General features: G+C 55.3%; 2 protein-coding genes across 4 annotated transcripts; both read right to left on the reverse strand.

The window, feature by feature from the left end:
* Positions 1 to 3,107: 3,107 nt before the first annotated feature.
* REM2 (RRAD and GEM like GTPase 2) lies at positions 3,108 to 7,986 on the reverse strand. Of its 3 annotated transcripts, none has more exons than XM_043471211.1 (5): positions 7,225 to 7,986; positions 5,749 to 6,084; positions 5,460 to 5,533; positions 4,535 to 4,742; positions 3,108 to 4,146 (listed from the first exon to the last, which is right to left on the reverse strand). In XM_043471211.1, the coding sequence occupies exons 1-5, from the start codon at positions 7,325 to 7,327 to the stop codon at positions 3,851 to 3,853; spliced, it is 1,017 nt and encodes a 338-aa protein (XP_043327146.1). In that variant the 5' UTR covers positions 7,328 to 7,986; the 3' UTR covers positions 3,108 to 3,850. The 3 variants fall into 3 exon arrangements, with proteins under 3 accessions (XP_043327146.1, XP_043327145.1, XP_043327144.1); XM_043471210.1 differs by having other exon boundaries at positions 5,749 to 6,087; XM_043471209.1 differs by having other exon boundaries at positions 5,749 to 6,090.
* Positions 7,987 to 11,025: 3,039 nt separating this feature from the next.
* Positions 11,026 to 16,615, reverse strand: LRP10 (LDL receptor related protein 10). Its single transcript, XM_043471199.1, has 7 exons — positions 15,995 to 16,615; positions 15,551 to 15,595; positions 14,901 to 15,036; positions 13,851 to 14,041; positions 12,718 to 13,735; positions 12,235 to 12,364; positions 11,026 to 12,139 (listed from the first exon to the last, which is right to left on the reverse strand). The coding sequence occupies exons 1-7, from the start codon at positions 16,023 to 16,025 to the stop codon at positions 11,552 to 11,554; spliced, it is 2,139 nt and encodes a 712-aa protein (XP_043327134.1). The 5' UTR covers positions 16,026 to 16,615; the 3' UTR covers positions 11,026 to 11,551.
* Between the last annotated feature and the right edge of the window lie 604 nt (positions 16,616 to 17,219).

Below are 17,219 nucleotides of genomic sequence, written 5' to 3' on the forward strand. Positions count from 1 at the left end.
AGTGAAACAAGCATTTGTAGATGAAAGATTAAAAAGTTCAGGAAAATTTTACTTAGACTGATGTGGATTGGAGTAATATTAGATAAATTAAAAGATGTATGTATGGGTGGACTTTCTGGGAGTGAGGATTTAACCCAGAAGACTTGTGGAGTGTCCTTCCAGGGCCCTGGTGGCCTTTCAGTAGATGAGAGCCCTTTCTCCAGTCTCTAGAGGAAGGTTAGATGTAGCAGGACAGAACTGTAAGCACAGGCCTAGAGCAGAGTGCTCTTGACCAATGAGGAGGCCTTGTGGGCCAGGGGGGATGGGGTTCATAGAGGTTGGGCAGGGGCTGGGCTAAGGGAGCAAAGACCCCAAGATAAAATCACAGTGGCTAAGAGGCTATGAGGGCAGAGAGGAACTTACCTGACTCAGGCAGCTCAGCTCCAGGCCCCTCTGCTGGTCTCTCACGGCAGCCCAGGTCCGCAGCCTGCTCTTACTTCGCCTTGATCAGAGAGAGGATGAAGAGCTGGCCAGGCTCTCAGAGAAGACCCCATTGCTCCGAAGTCTGGCAGGAGCGGGGCTGCAGTTTCCGTCTGTTCTGAGCTCTTCCTGTAGGCGTTTGGAGGGAACACACAGATGGGTTGGGCTGATGGAACTGGCTGAGTTGGGGGGAGGGAAGCTTGTAGAGTGTGTGGCTCCCCTCATGGGGGCGGTCCTGCCATCATCATCTTTAGAATTCTGCCACATGAAAGACACTGGGCCTTCCAGTTCCTCACCCTCTTCTCCAGTGACATTTGACCATTGGTGATCCTCTTCCTCTAGGAAACCCTCCTCCCTGGGCAGTGGCCACCACTTCTTTGGCAGCTACATCCCCACTGTGCTTCATCAGCCTGTCCCCAGGACACTCTCTTTGGTCCCTCTTTTTTGGAACAACGAAACTTTGTTTTGTTTAAAATTAGTTTATTTAGCCATAGGTAAAAACACAAAAGGTAGAGAAAAGAGCTTACAATGAAAAGTAAACCTCTGAACCTGTCCTCCCACACCCAGTTCCCCTTCTCGGTAGTAATCAGTACCATCCTGGCTGGTGATTTGTTCTGTCACAGACCCCTTTGGAAATCTGATGAAATTCATGAACCTGTTCTCAGACGAATGTGTGACTGCACAAACACATCAGATTGCACCATTTCACAAGATCACAGACCCCTAAAGCCCATGTGTGGTTTGAGGCTAAGGATCCCAGCCTGTATTGTACCTTCTCTCTTGGTATCTCTGTTAGTGGGTCCTTGGTGCAAGATGAAGATGCAGGGTTCCTTCTTCAAGGAGCCTTGTTCAGGGACAGCGGAGCATTAAGCTGAGCGTAGGGCCTGTGTGATTGCCCTGCGACGCCTCCTTTCCTCTGGCTTTTCTACTGCTGTCGTTAGGGCAGTTATTCTCATATCTGTCTCTTGCCCTGACTTGTTCTGAATTTGACTCAGCTATCTGGGGAGCAGCTGAAACTCTCCATATGGATGTATTTCTGAGTATCTCAAACTCTAGGGTCTCCAAAATTGAGCCATTTACTGGCTACCTCCTCTGTCCCCTAACTGCCAGTTCCTCACCATCCTCCCATCACCTGCAACTCCTCACTTGCTTTGTACCCAGCCACTCAGTTGCCAGGTCCCACAGATCCTGCCTCTGAATTCCATGCTGCCTCTCCTTTCCCATTGCCATCTCCCTCAGGATGCTTCTTCATTACTCTCCGTGTGTATTGCTATGATTGTCCCCTAAACTCAGCTCCCCAGGCCTTGCCTCAGCTGCTCCAGTCCATGAACACCTGTCCCCGCCTCCTCTTCCCAAAGGACCAGCCCCATCATGTCACTTACAAACTCAGAGCCCTTCAGTGACTCTCACTGCCTACCAAGTTGGGCACAAACTCCTTTGCTTGGCATTTAAGGTCCTTTGCAATAGAGCTCCCAACCTTCTCTTTTCAGTGCTCATCTCTTACCCCTCCTCTTCATGTCCCTGAGGTTTCAACCCAACTGTAGAACCATCTGGTCCCTTAGTGGGCCCAGTGTGTTTTCCTGCATTTTACAATTAGAACTGCCTCTGTTCCTGGTCCCGAGTTTAGAGCTGGTTTACTCCACTATAGCCATGTAATTTCTCTGGCCCTTTTACCACAGCTACTGCCCATGGCTCTGCCCATAGTGTCCCCTGCATTTCTTCTACTGTTCCTCTCCCTCTTCCCCTCATCATCACTGGAAGTGGAACCTCAGGTGCAAAGTTAGATACAATCACCATTAAATATCAAGCAGACATGAGTGGAACCCCAGTTCTATTGCTTATTAACCTCAGGCAAGTAAAAGCGGTAGTAACACCTTATAGTCATTAAAGAATTGAGATAAAGTGAATAAAGTCCTAAGGACAGTGTTACTATTCTTATCTCACCACCAGTGCTGAGCTGGTTTCCCTTGGCTCCTCCTCAGCTGCAAGGACTCAGGAGACATCCTTCTTTCCATCTAGCTCTGGGAACCTGGGTAGGGTGGAGTGGAGGCCTGGCCCCCAGGTGCTCAGGTAGCTGTATCCTCTATCTAGGGGTGAGGGGAGTTGCTGCCTCTGCTCTTTGTTCAAACTCGTGGCTCAGGCAGCAGCAGGCGTGGGCGTCCCCAGGGGAGGCACTGACAGCTTCAGTACTCACACGGGCCTTGCAGGTGACAGCTGGGGTGGTGGGGCCCTGCCAGGGGAGGTGCAGGACAACCCCATTAAACCCCAGCTGATGGGCCTCCCTGTTGGAGGTGGGCCCCACCTTGAACCATCCCAGGTCACAGCTGAGAGTAGTTCTGGGCACAAAACGTAGCCTTCAGCCTGCTCCTTGCAGGATTAAGGGGTAAGGAGATGGGGACTTGATCACTGAGTTACCGAATTATTCTAGCAGGTCCCTACTCCTTTCCAGGCCTGTTTTTCTCACTGGCAAAGGGACAAATTGGACTCTGTTCTCTAGGGACCTTTTTCGCCTTGTCATGGACTACTCAGACTAAGTTCCGGAGCCTCCCTAGAACTGTTCCACAAGAACTCAGGCTCATGGGAGCAAGGAACCTAAATCCATCCATCCCTTTCTTGGGAACTTTGAGAACAGAGTCAAAGTGAGCAAGTGCAGTAGAAAAATTCTTTATTGAAAAGAGAAAGGTGGTCCCCTTGGTGGTGCCTCCTGGGTCCTGGCAAAAGGCAGGTTGCGACCCCTCAAATCTTCAGGCAAAAGTCTCTGCACGCCTTACCTTTAATAACCTTAAAGGGGAAGTGCCGTGGTGCCACGGTAAGTCACAGAATTTGAAGAACAGCGCTTCCAGGCCCTTGCCTTTAAGAACTTCTTAAGGGCAAAGTGGACAAGTGCATTAGATCAGAGCCAGGACGCTGTAGGAAAGTCTCAAGGAAGCGGCTCTGTGACTTTAAGAATCTCTTATGATGAGGCATGTTCGCGCTGAGTACAAAGGTGGGAAACTGTAAAGAAGTCTACAAAGGTCTCTTCCAATTCTTGCTTTTAGCATCTCTTTACAGGAGAGGTGGTCAAGCGTAAATTAATAAAAAAGAAAATCCCTTGCAGAACTACTTTTCTCCCCGCCCGCCGGAAGCTGCCCCGCCCACCGGTCGCGGCTCGCCCTCGGCGGGTCCGCTTCCTCTTTCCAGGAGCCCAGAGGCCGGGAGGTAAACGGAGAGCGCATGGAGCGGGTGGGGCGACGCCCTCCGGGGCCTGGGGGCGGGGGGCCCGCCTCCCGCGGTCACAGCAAGGTGTCCCGGGAGTTTTTGGTTTCCTAGACGGTCTTCACGGAGGAAGCCGAACGAGGGCGGGGCGGGGCTAGGGGCGGGCAGAGAGCGCGGTGACCATGGCGACCACGGCTCAGAGCACTGAGAGGTCGTGGCACGATCTGGAGCGCTGCTTAAAGAACTTGGCGTTGCGCGGCACCAGGTTGGCAAGGAAGCGCTTGGCCTTCTTGGTGAGGCTTTCGCGACGCGCGGGCGGAGCAGGGCCCTCGGGGCTGCCCCACTCGGGCCGCGGGCCCCCGGCGCCATCCCGGCCTCGCCGCAGCCGGATCTGGCGCACCGCTCCTTCGAAGAGCTCCCTCGTGTTGTGGTGCAGCGCGGCCGACGTCTCGATGTGCTTGCAGCTCAGTGTCCCTGCCAGATGGCGGCCCTCTGCAGGAAGGGACCTCTTCAGGCGCCCGCCCGCCCACTGGGCTGCGCTGGGCCCGGGATGGGGCGAGGCTGGACCTGGGGGCTCCAGGGCGTGCAGTGAAAAGGGATTGGGGCAAGTCAATCTCTTGCATAGAGGGAACAAGCAAGGATCAGTTGGATGGCGCTGGTGATGCGGAAGGGGAGGGAGAAAAGGGCCTTCAGAAGAGGTGAGGGGGAGTGAAGAGAGGGTCTCAAGCCCTAGGTGTGGGCATTGAAAGTCTGCCCTTAACCTGGGGCCAATTGCAGTTTTGTGCACCTGGAAGGGTAAAAGGGCCTTATGGAGAAGAGAGGACTAGAAAGGAGAGAATCCTCTGAGATTGCAAATATGGATGAGGTTCAGGGTACTCACCCTCCAGTGAGACCTCCCGGGAGCGGGCCAGGTCACTCTTGTTTCCAACAAGGATGACAGGCAGGTCGTGGTGGGGCCTTCCAGCCCTGAGCCGAAGTAGGGTCTCTGGAACTTTGGAGAAGCTTCGTCGGTCGGTGACTGAGAAGACGATGAGAAAGGCATCCCCCGTCTGAAGGCAGTGGTCCCGCAGCCACCCCCCTGCATCCCCCTGCAGATGGGCAGAGAGTTGTGGGATGTCAGGGCTGGGGGCACGGAAGAACCTGCCCAGCCCCTGCACCTCAGGGATGAGGCACCAGGGTGTGAGGGCAAAGCCACCTGCTTAGGACACAGCGCGTTCTGCCAAACACATCCAATACTCAGAGTGTGTTTGTGGAGGGGGGAGAAGTTTGTAATATGAGCCCCACATGGGCAAATGGGTGACATAGGATCCTGGACTAGGTAGTCCACCCTACTTTCTTATGCCTAAGCTCTTCAGAAATGAATGCTATTCAAGTGTATTCAATCTGGCCTCTCATTTCTGCATAGTAATCATTTATGTCCATATTTTCACAGGGCCTCACTTTTTTTTCCTTCCCTGACATTACAAAGCCCTGAGCTCCTGTCCTGTCAGATCAGTTTCTTCTAGGCTAAAAAATGTATTTCAGGGTTTCCGCCTGGCTTCCAGCTGCAGGATTTGTCAAATTCAGATCCTAACATTCCTCTGGGTCAGAAGATCCTGGAAACCAAACAGCAGTTCTCAATGCTATGGTGTGTACATGGGTGTCAGCCTTTGCTCTATGAGACCATATGAGACCATACATATGAAGAGTCAGGTTCCATTACTGTTAAAACGAGGGTACCAGCCTTCAGCCTTCAGCCAAGACTTTGCCCCTCCTCAGTTCTTCCAGGTTTCATTATCTGCTTGCAGCTACATCTTAGTTCTTACCTGTTCCCAGATGTCATAAACAACTAGAGTCACTTCCTCCTTATCCACCATGATGCGTCTCTTATAGGTGTCCTCTGTTGGGAAATAGAGACAAGGAAGAGAGCCCGTTAGGAGGCTCCCCAACACCTGTAAGACCTGGTAAACAGGGACTCCCTCCAGAGAGGTTGCCACAGAAAGCACTGGAACAGTTTCTAAGTTCTGGCCTCCGGGACTGCACATGCCTCGAGCTCTTGATCCCTGACTAGGGCTCCAGAGGTGCCCTCAACCCTTGCAGGGCTCCCCCAAATACCTGGGTTCTCCAGCTCGTGAGCACTGTCTCCCTGGAGACCACCAAAAGTGCCTGCTAGGGTGCTCTTGCCCACGCCGCTCTCCCCCACCAGCATGACCTTGAAGATGCCATCCTTTTGGGTGGGGGCTGCTTCCCCTGAGCCCAGGGAGTCAGAGGAGCCAGAGGATGAGGCTTGAGGTGGCCAGTCAAGTTCATCTACAGCTTGGGCCCGCCGCAGCTGGTGCTTGTAGGGGACAGGCATACTGCCTCTTCGTCTGGGAGCCCCTGGGGCAGGGGGTGGCCTGCCCCAGTCCAACCCTGCCAACAGTTTCTCTGGCTTCTTCAGCAGTGTGGCATCTGCTTCTGGCAGGGGGGGGGGGGGCAAAGAGAAGGAAGCTATGAGTCGGTAGGCCAGAACACCAGAAGCCTGAACTGGTGGGGCTCCCAGGAGCTGACCTAAAGGCTTGCCCAGCGTGGTTCCAGCCACAACCTGTTCAAAACATGCCTCATGCGGGGGAGGCACCTGTGCGCAGGCTCGTGCACCCACTCACACCTCACACTGACACAGTCACACCCCCAGACTAGGCCTCTGGCCGGGTTGGGGAGGGGGGCTGCCACTCCCTCCACTGAAGGCCCTGCCCTCTCCTGCTTCCTGCACCGGGTGATCCTTATGCTGGGGAGGTGCCCAGGGGATGGGAAACTGGAGCTACTGCCTTGGTTCTGGGGGTGGGTACTGACAGAGTCAAAAACTTTGTGGGGAGCCGCTTCCCGGCGAAGGGCCTTTTCTCTCAGATGTGTGTGTTGGGTCTCCATGGGTGTGTGGGAGGGGCTGCCTCTTTGCATGGCCCTGTAGGGACGTCCCCCCAGTGCATGGCTGTGTGCGAGTCCTGCTGCACCCCTGGCTGTCCCTGTGAGTCCCAGACAATATTCTGTTCATATTCTCTTCAGGGCTAGGTGGAGGGAGGGAGGGAGGGAGAGAGAAATAGCGAGAGAGCGGGAGCAGGGAGAGTGACAGTGCACGGGTCCGGGTAACTGGAGGAGGAAGGAGACAACAACAAAGGGGGATGCAGAGAGGCTGGAAATAGCCCAGGATCAATACTTGACTGGCAGCCAGGGCCTCCAGGAGCCAGAGGAACCCTTACAACAGGTCCCCAGGGTAGCCCCCTGCCCGTGATTCCCAGGCTTGTGGGCTGCCCCTTGTCTTTACCCTTTCCCTCCTGCCCATCCCAACCTCTCAGGAATGAGGCAGACCTAGGGGCTAAGTACCGGTTTCTCCAGCAAAGCCCTGGGTGATGGGTGAGGGGACATTTAGGCAGCCCCCCTCTACCCCTCTACCTAGCCCAGCCCTAGCGTGGGCAGGTGGCTCCCTCATTTCTCCAGTGGCTCTTCCCCTCTTGTTGGGTTCAAGCTCCTTCAACCCCTAGTTCTGACCTCCCCACCAAAGCTTCAGCTCCCACCAGCATGGTTTCAGCCAGAACCTGCCAGCTTAGCTCTCACCTGGTGTGGGTGTCTCTGGAGGAGAGGCCCGGTGGCTGCTGGAGGGGCAGAGTGCTGTGGTTTCCGTGTCGGTGTCCATGTCGGTGTCGAGGTCCGAATGCATCGTTGTGTGTGTGCAGCCCGGTAGCTTGCAGCACCCGCTCGCTCACTCAGCAGCACTGTCAGCTTTTCCCTTTAAATACCACCCCGCCATACTCTACCCCCCCCCCCGACACCTGGGGAGATAGCTCCGCCCCCTGATGAGGTCACACATGCTAATGAGCCGTGATGTCAGCGGGATTCCCTCCTTTCTGCCCCCCCTTCCTTTGTGTCTCTTCCCTCTGGGAGCACACCCACAGCGGAGTCTGGTTAAGATGTGAACAGAACAAAGTCAGAGGGGCAGAAGAGACGGGTTCAGAGAAGTGGGGTGAGGGGTCATGGGTAAGGGAGCTGAAGATGGGAGGAAGCAAGGATCCAGGACCTGGGTGGTCTTTTTCCAGGAGCTAGGACTGTATGTCATTTGTCTGCGTATCCCAACCCCTTAGCCCAACGTTCAGCCCAGAGTGGGTGCCCAGTAGCTAGATGGAGGGGCTAAAGGAAGAAACCAAAAAAGACGCAGGGACAGAACAGCCACCCTGCCACCAGGTTTTCCTGTCGCCCCCTCCTTCTGCCTGTCACCCCTTCTGGGCTAAGACCCACAAAAGTACCCATTTCCCAGCCTGGCCTCTAGGCAGATGGGGGCTTTGAGGAGGGAGACATGGTGCTTTGTTTGGGCAGCTTCGTTTTTTCACTTGGTTCCGGTGGGTACAAACCACTGTGGAGACTTCCCACCTGTCCCTCCGTGCCAGGTCCACCAACCTCGTGTTAATCAGAGCAGGAAAAAGGGGAGGGGCAGCTAGCCATCTGTAAGTTCCCAGTCCCGAGGCGGGCAAGCCCCCTCAGTGCTCTCTGGAGCAGCCCCAGGCCTTCTGGGCTACACCGGGCAGACACGCAGTGACACCAACCTCTCTGGGGGAAGCCAAGATAGAGGCACTGCTCTACTGCGCCTTTTCTGCCAGGTCCCTTTCACTTTAGGCTCCCACTCTTGTCTTCCTGACATCAAGGACCCAAACACGCATTTCGATTTACTGGCCCCTTCTCACCCCATTTTTGTCAGATGCTGTGCTAAGCACCTTCCTGAATTATCTCCTTTCATCCTCATGACCCTGAGGCTCAGAGTGATAGGTGAGTGACCTGTCCTCCAAATCAATCATGCAGCTGGAAAATGGGGACACCATGATTCCCACCCAGATCCTTCCAGTGCCAGAGACTACCTTTCATCTCTATGCTATGCTGCCTTCTTTGTCTTAAATATTCCAGCTGTCTCCTATTATTGGGAACAATCTATATTGCCATCTTCAGTGGATTTTTCCAATTGAAGCAAATAGTGATCTGGGGATTGCTAGTGCAGTATGTGGATGGAGGTTAATAACAGGGCAACAGCGTAGGGTCTAGCGGGAGCAGAACTAAGCAGCTACAGTCCTTGTGTACTTCACTGGATAGACTGTACAGTCCTTGGTCACAGCCTACTTGTCCTTAACTTTATTCACAATTTTAATGTTCCACCTGTGTTCTGTACTTGAAGATTAGAAGTATATCTATAGCAGCTAGTGACCCCTACAGTAGCTAATAGCAAGAGAAACAACATTACAGAAAACTTTTAAAGCAGTCCTAACATTTAAAAAGTGCTCCAAGGTCATCTGGCATTAAGGCGAATAGCTTTTCTGACACTGTTCACAGCTTCTGAAGACATTGCTGCAGAGTTGTTTGGTTTCTGAGTGATCCTCAGCTATCTAGAGGATTTATGTTATATTGCAGATGTGCTGAAGATGAGTGTAATGTTTTAGAATGACTTCCTTCCAAAATGAGTTTTTTAAAAGTTTTAAATTATAAAGGGGTGAACTTTATATATCTGGAAAGTTCATTTAGATGGTAGAATTCATTTCTATGATACTAGATAAGAGTGTCAGCATCTGCAGAGCCCAGCGAGGACTCTTGACCATGACTTCTGCTGGCTCTCAATCTAGCCTCAGGCCACAGATGCAGGCTGGGTTTCATCTTGAACCATCATCTCTCTCATCCCACTGGTAAGTGGCTGTGCACTTGCCCAGCTTGAGGCTCCCTCAGGAATTGGAGGTTCTGTATAATAATAGGACAGACTGAGATTTGAAATTGAGCCTATCCAGGTTTATCTCTGCCTCTCAATAGAGACTGGACCAGTCTTGTAATTCTCCTGAAGCTGCTGAGCTCGTGAATTGGGGCTGTGGTATCCATGGCACAGCTTTGTTGTGAGGGTTAGCTACACGTGATAAAGGGTCTGATATGCAGCAGGTTCCCCTGCCATTTGGTGCTCCACAGCCTCAGGCTGGGTATTCCTCTCCCCTCCCAGCACGACCTGGAGCTTGCTTTAGGCCAATTCTGCTCAAGAACCAAATTCTGGTATCTGCTCAGATTGTCTAATTCTCAGGCTGATTCCCATCTCATAACTGAGATCACCTCCCTCCCTCCCACCAAGGACCTTTGCTTAAGTCCCATGCCCTGGTACTGGGTGTCTATCTTGACAGGATTTGAAGTCACCTAATTTCTTTTTCCTTGGGCCATGGTGAAAATAAACTTGGGTGACAGCCCCCCAGTGTCCCACCCTTACCTGGATAGGATCCTCTGTCTTCATTTCCCATTATGCCAGTACAAGGTCAACCCCCTCTCCCTGCCACTGGGGCTTCCCTAGGCTCCTACTTGCTGGGAGAGGAAATGCTGAACAATTAGTGCTGGGTGTGAGGACAATGACAGGGTGTAAGCAACAGGGCTCCTCCAGCAGACGGGTGGGGATAGGCCAGGCCAGGCAGGAAGGGGAAAATGAACCTAAGGGGGAGCCCGTTTCTCTGGGGGCTGATTCTGTTAGGGAATGCCTCAGCTTTGCTTCTGTAGGCATCACACTCACTTTCATAGGCTCTTTCTAAATCCTTTGTGCCCATTAATTTTCCTTTTAAACTCTGGGACAGCTTTATCACCTTGCTTACCACAGACTGGTAAGCAAGCATATGTCCCAGCATTTCTCACTGATCATTCCCTCCATTACCCTCTCCAGCTCTTTGGGTCTCTCCTACAGCCCTAGCCCTCACTGTCTGCTTAGTTTGCTTATCCTGTGGCCTCTCACCTTGCCTAAAATTCACAACTCTATTCCAACTACTGACAGCATTCTTTAGGATCTAGCTTGGACCCTCTTCCAGGAAGACCTCTTGGATTTGGCCAAGGTGATGCTAGCATCCTCATACCCTGAGTGATTATGATTTTTCTCTGGATGCATCTTTGTCTGCTTTGAGGCATGCTGGAAGAGAGTTCATCTGTCTTGCCTAGGACAGACTGAAAATGCTTGGTGGGGTGGAGGATGGAGGGCAGGAGTGTTCCACCAGGGGACAGTCTGCCTCTGTGATAAGTACTCTGAGAGTTCTCCATAAATGGGAAGTTTCCCAGCTGCAGAGCCCGGCTGGCTCACGACTTCTGGCCTGGCAGTAAGGAGGCTTGGTGCTCACTGCTGGTGTCAGTCACTATAGAGATGGGCCCCTGGCAGTAAGTGGAGATGGAGAGCCTTACTCTTGGGGTTCCTAGAATTTTCTTACCCTCTGAGTGGTATAAAAACCAAGGATGGGTGATTTGAAGATAAACCGGAAAAGGGCAGGGGGTGAGGCAGAGAAAGGCCTTCATAGTGAGGAGCAAGGTAAGGGGAGCATAAGCTGAGGTAGGTAGAGAGGCAGGGCCCAGGAGCACAGCTCACTTACAGTCTGAAATTTCTGATTCCTTTATTTTCAACCTTGGCTTCCTGGGCAACAACCTAGCTATGGGACAGAAGCATTTGTTGTGCTCTTTTTTATGAGCTGGGCCTTGTAGGAGGGATCACTGTTGGCAAAACCTCAGGCCCTGCTCAAATCCTCCCTTGGGAGCTGAAGTCTCCAGCCAGTTGGCATTCTGGTGCTTAAGGCCACTTTTGGGTGGGTTTGGCAAGGATGGAGTGTCCAGGCCCATGACCCTTTAAGAACTTTACTTTTTCAAAACAGCCACAACCGGTGGCAGTGTGGGGAGAGGGTGGTGGTGGACTGTGGTTTCTGGCCATGTGCAGAGGGGGCTCTGTGAGGGCCCTCTCCCCGTCTGAGGGACACCTAACTTGACAGCAGCTACATGGGATCAACGGGAGGCCCATCAAGTCCCCTCAGACTGAGGGACAGGGAGGGGAGTAGTGGATGGGAAGCTGAGCTGCCCTCTATAGGATTGCTGTCTCTGTGAACAGAGTGCCCAAGGGAGCCAGGTCACCTCAGGCCAGCAGTGGCTCATCCTCCGCTTCGACCACCCAGACCCCGGGTTCAGCCAGTGGCACCAGCAGCACATCGTCCTCATCCTCTGGGGACAGGACTGTTGTGTGGGGTCCAGGTGGCGCCCGGGTTGGTCCAGGGGGCCGCAGGCTGGGCAGGAGGCGGCCTCGTAGGGCCTGTACCACTCCAGACAGCAGTGATGGCTCCAGGGGCACCGCAGTCAGCGGCCCTGGGGCTTCAGGGACAGTAGGGAAGGCTGGGGATGTGCTGGCAGGTGGCAGTGGGGCTTTGACAGGCAGCGGGGGTGCCTGTTCCCCCTCCTGCCCGCCCACCGCCCCGCCCTCATGGGCTGGACCTGTGCTGCCATCTAAGGTCTCAGGAGGAGCAGAGGATGGTGTGACCTGGGATCTGGTTTCAGGGGTCCGGACTGGGGGGTTGGTTCGGGGAAGCAAGCCCCAACGGCGAAGACGGCGCACCAGGCGGCGCATAGAGCGGCCTCGCTGGCGGCGGCGGGCACCTGAGGTGCTCCCTGGAGTCATGTCCTGGCGCAGGATGTGTAGCAGAGAACGCAGGTTGCCCAGAACAGAGTTCTGCAAGGAGAGGAGGAAGACATCAGTCGGAAGGGGTGGGGACAGCCACAGGGGGGCTGGAGAGGCAGGTGGTCTGGTTGGGGAGGGTGACTTACATCATTAGGGTTCTCTGTAGGGAAGTCCTCTACAGGGGGGATGGCGCCCTGGGCAATGAGCTGCCCGTAGGAGGGAGGCGCCTGCTGCTGCACAATCTCAGCCTCCATCCGGGAGAGGGGGGCGAAGATGCTGGAAGGCATGAGGGCTGCTCAGTCACAGGCGCCGGTGACCAGAGCTGCCTGTCCCAGCCCAGACAGGCCTCTCTACTCCACATCCAGGCCAGGACACCCAGCATTTATGCCCTGGCTCTCCAAAGTCATCTGAGGTCTCTGTCCTTCCTTGAGGTGGCTTTCGAGATCTAGATCTTTCCCTCCCTCAGCGGAGCACACCTGCCCCCAAGTGAGACAGCCCCAGGAGCCAACCCAGCAGCTGGTCACCAGAACCTGTCCCCCACATGGGCACCCTCAGGTCTCCCGTGGCCACAGGGGCCCTGTCCCGCCCCCAGCGCCCACTCCTCTATCGCCAGCTGCACTCCCACTGACCTGTACTCCTGGGTGCGAATGGCATAGAGCTTGCAGGTGCAGCCCAGGGCGATGACCAGCAGCAGGCCGCACACGAGGCTGCCGATGACGGCGGCGGTAATGACCTTTCGGGGCAGGGCGTAGGAGCAGTCCCACTCGTCACTGCCATCAGCACAGTCCGGCTGCCCGTCACACACCCACGTCTCATACACGCACTTCTCATCCCGGCACCGGAAGTTGCCCGGCTGGCAGTGCCGACAGCGTCTCTCGTCCGCTCCATCAGCACAGAAGGTCTGGTAGTTACAGCGGTCAGCGGGCAGGTAGCAGGCTGTGGCCCCAGGGGTGCCGGCGGCCCCACAGGGGTAGTGTCCAGCTGGGCAGCTGGGGCAGTTCTCCTCGTCCGTGCCGTCTGCACAGTCCCATGAGCCGTCGCAGCGCTGCGCCTCGCTGTAGCAGCGCTCGCTGAGGCCTTCGCTAGCCCCCAAGCCAGAGCCTAAACCGCACGGTCGGTCCCAAGGCAAGCAGTAGCCCCGCACGTGGTAGGTGGCATTGAAGCCCCGACCAGTGCTCCAAGGGACTGTGTGGTAGTCCACTGTGGCCTGGCCAGACAGCGTCTCCACGGTGACAGCCTTGCCATTACTGAAGTGGGTGAGGCTGCGCAGTAGCCGGAGAGTCTCGAGGGGCCCCGCGCCATCATACACACGCACTACATCCCCATAGCCTAGATCCAGGGCCGTGAAGCGCACGGCCAGGCGCCGGCCATCGCGTGGGTCCAGCAGCCAGCGGCAAGACTGGGGGTGGGAGACTGAGGCCAGGTGTGAGTATCCGAGGGAGGAGAAGACCCCATAGAAGTCTTCTAAGGTGTGATTGCAGGGTGGGGTGAGGACAGGGGCTAGGGCCAAGTCAGGGAAGGGGTCTGAGCTGCAACCTGCCTCGTCAGAGCCGTCGCCACAGGCGTCGACCCCGTCACAGCGCTGGAACAGGGGCACGCAGCGGTGGTTCAGGCACTGGAACTCCTCCTGCAGGCACATCAGCCAATCTGCAGAGGCACCACGGGGAGGGGCTGTGAAGCACTGGGGCGGGCAGGATCCTCCCCTCCTCCCTGGGGCTTCCATTGCCTGTTCTAAGCGCCACAACAGCCCTGTCCAGCCCACCTTGGCTATAAGAGAGCAGGAAGCCCTGGCCCATGGGCGCTCTGGCCCCGACATAGCTGTAGGTGATGGTGACGTTGCCTCCAGGCAGCTGCAGAGGGCTGGCAGGTGCCTCGCACAGGGAGAGCTGCGGCTGGATGGGGGAGCGCAGGGTTAAGCGCTCTGAGCCACAGGCCAGATGCAGTTTTTGGAACCTACAGGGGTGAAGGAGAGCAGGACGTAAGATATTCCTGACCGCTGCTGGCTTCTTCCTCCCCTGACAGTTGTCAAGCCTCTTCTACCCCAAGCAGCACAAACACCTGCTTATCCACAATCCAAACGGTCAGATGAAAATGGAGTTAGCCAAAAAAAAAAAAAAAGAAAATGGAGTTAGCCAAATTCGTTTGTAATCAAGGCAACAGCCCTAACAGAGGCCTACGGTACCTGAGACCATGATACATCTTAGAGCCTCTTGGAAAAACTGGCGTGTGTTCTGGACTGAGTTCGATTCATTGCTTTCCTGTTGTTGTTGCAGCACTGTCACCCGAGTATGGTGCCGGCAACTACCATAAGCTTAATTAACCAGAACTCACCATCCCCTCCCAGCGCCCAGTGGTGAGACCTGAGATCACCATAGCATTCTGATCGCTCTGCTCCAACAAGCTCTCCCCGGATGGCCTCTCTTTTCACCTGTCCTTTTCTGGGTAAATTTATGGGAAGTGAACTGTGTGAAGCAAACAGCCAGGTACTGGCCCCGACCCCATGGCCCAAGGCTGGAGGAGCCGAGGGAGACCCGGATTGTTTAAAAGATCTGAGGAGGCTGAGGAAGGTTCTGGAGTGACTGTTGTCCTTCAGAGATGACAGGACCCAAGCTAGATGTCCACTCCAGCCCACCTGCAATTCATTGTGTCTGGCCCCAAACAAGCCAGGCTTTTAGGGCAATGACGCCAAATCTAACTCTCCTCTTTCCCCTGTTGACAGGATGGAAGCTCAATGGAGAAGTGATCCCCGCAGGCTTCTCCCTGGTAGAGGAGTGGGGGTGGGGGAAAGGTATAGGGTTGTGCCTGCACTCACCTGACCGTTACCGTCTGCTCTTTGCTGCCCAGGATGAGCCAGGTACAGTTGGCAGGGGAGCTGCGGCTGTCCCGGCCCACAGGCCTCTGTAAGGTGCCTTGCACTTCCAAGAGCACCGCTGGTGGGTCCTCACAGGCTAGAGAAAGAGAGGAATGTAGGGACATCAGTCGAGAGCCCCTTACCATCACACCCCTGCCCAGGCTTGAGGTCTCTGAGGGCCTGGGCTCTTCGGAAGGAGCACAGACACTCCCCCCACCCCCGCCACACACACACTACAGGCATAGTCTTCAGCCAGCCTCCTCCTCTCCTCCCTCATCATAATTCCACTTTAAGTATCAACACCACAAACAACATGAGGTCTGCTCTGTGCCAGCCACTGGGCCAGAAGGAACAGGAAATACTGTTTCTATCCTCAGGGAGAGTACATTTTGGCTAGGCAGATCAAGGATGGATATTTGGGGGAAAAGAAAAAAGTACATAACTACCAGCTGAGGGCTTACTCTGGGTCTCAGTTTCCCTATCTGTAAAAAAAGGGTGGGTGACGTCCACTCTAAAACTATGGTAGGTGCTAGAGGAAAGCAAGGAAGAGAAAGTCTTGAGTTCTCATTACCTACCAAGCCCATGGGACCCCTGGGGCATCCTCTACTCACCAGGATTCGGGAAAATGAGCCTATCTGGGTGGGCCACAGTGCCTCCTAGAGGAAGAGCGAGAAAGGGCAAGAGTCATGCTTCCGAGTTTCCTTCACCTGAGCAACTGAAGGAGGAACGAGAGCCATTTGCGGCTTCTGGGTAGTTTACGGGAAGGGGTGGTGGAGCAGAGGAAGACAGCGGTGTGTGACCTCGAAGGAAGGTCTGGCAGCACGGCCTATGGGATGGGTACAGTGATTTACGGAAGTCAGAGGAAGACTGAGGGAACGGCTGGAGATTTCCGGGGGCTGGGGCAGGCAGTGCCGGGGCGGCGGCAGCGGGTGGAGGCCACGAGCGGGCAGGTTAAGGTGAGGAGCTGCGTAGCAGGAAGGGAGCGAGAGTCCTCTGGGCCCGGTGACAGCCCTGGGAGCGGGGTGCCGGGCGATAGTCTCATTTCGATTTCTTACCCAGGAAGAGGAGAAGGATGGCCGGCAGCATCGTGAGCCGTCCGGAGGTGCAGGAAGAGTCCCGGAGCTTCCGTCGTTTACTCAGTGGGGAGGCGGCGCCGCTCCGGGCGTCCTGGCTCCCCAGAGCCGCCTCCCCCAGGGGGCTCCATGCCCCAGGCTCCCCGACCGATGCTCTAGATGCCAGGGCTGGGGACGGGTGGGGGGCGGCAGCGGCCCGGGTGCAGGGGCGGTGCCTCTAACCAACTTCTGAGTTGTTTTCCCCGGCCACCGCCGCGCTTTCTCCGAGGCCAGTCCCCGAAGCCCCGGAAATCGGCTCGAAGTCTGGCGCTGGAGCGCGCCCTCGCTTAGAGCCCGCCCGCAGGCCGCGAGCGCCCAGGTCCAGGCCTGGCCGCCACCTGCCGGGGCTTGAGGCCACTTCCTCTTCGGGCCAAACTTTACCGAGTGTCAGCCCCCAGGGCCGGGCCGGGCGCTGTTCAACTTCTCCAGCGCGTCCAGCCCGCGGAACGCGGCAGAGGAGTGGGGGAGGGGTCAGGCGACTCGATCCAGCTCCCAGTCCCTTGCCCAGACGGTACCCCCGCCGGCCCTAGGGTTGGAGAAGCCCGGGCGGAGGAGGGGGCGGGTGACGAGCCTGGCCACACCCCTGCCAATCAACGCGCGCCCCGCCCACCCGCCCGTCTTAACCCCTTTCCGGTTCTGCCGAGTCGTGGCACGCTGGCTTTTAAGGTGCTCACCCTTACTTTTAGCTCTGCTTTGTTTAGTCCTTTCCGTGTAACGTTAGTTACAGGACACGTTTGTCAGAGGACTACTGCTTATTCTGTAACTGTCATGTCTTTCCTTTGGATCCTTAAGCTCTCAGTACTTCTCTCGTCCCAATGTCTGGGATCCGGTAGTACTTTTTTTCGTGAGCCTCTATTACAACAATTACCACACCGTGTTATAACTATTTGTTTACTCTTTCCTGACCCCGCCCCCGCCCCGCCCCTTCTGTGGAAACCGAAACTTCCTGTAGGTTGGGGCCTAGACTGTTTACCTTTGTACCCACAATGCTTCTCGCCTGCTGAGACACAGTAATTCAACAAACGAATAAATGGTGCCTTCTCTACTTGCTGTCTCTGTGGCCTTGAGAAAATTGTTTAACTTCTCTGTGCTTCTCAAAATGGGGTTAATAATGTACAATTCCCTCTTAAGGTTATTGTCAACATTTAGGGGTAATGCAACTTGAACA

Source organism: Cervus canadensis, chromosome 6, assembly GCF_019320065.1.
Source record: "Cervus canadensis isolate Bull #8, Minnesota chromosome 6, ASM1932006v1, whole genome shotgun sequence".
Lineage (NCBI taxonomy): Eukaryota > Metazoa > Chordata > Mammalia > Artiodactyla > Cervidae > Cervus > Cervus canadensis.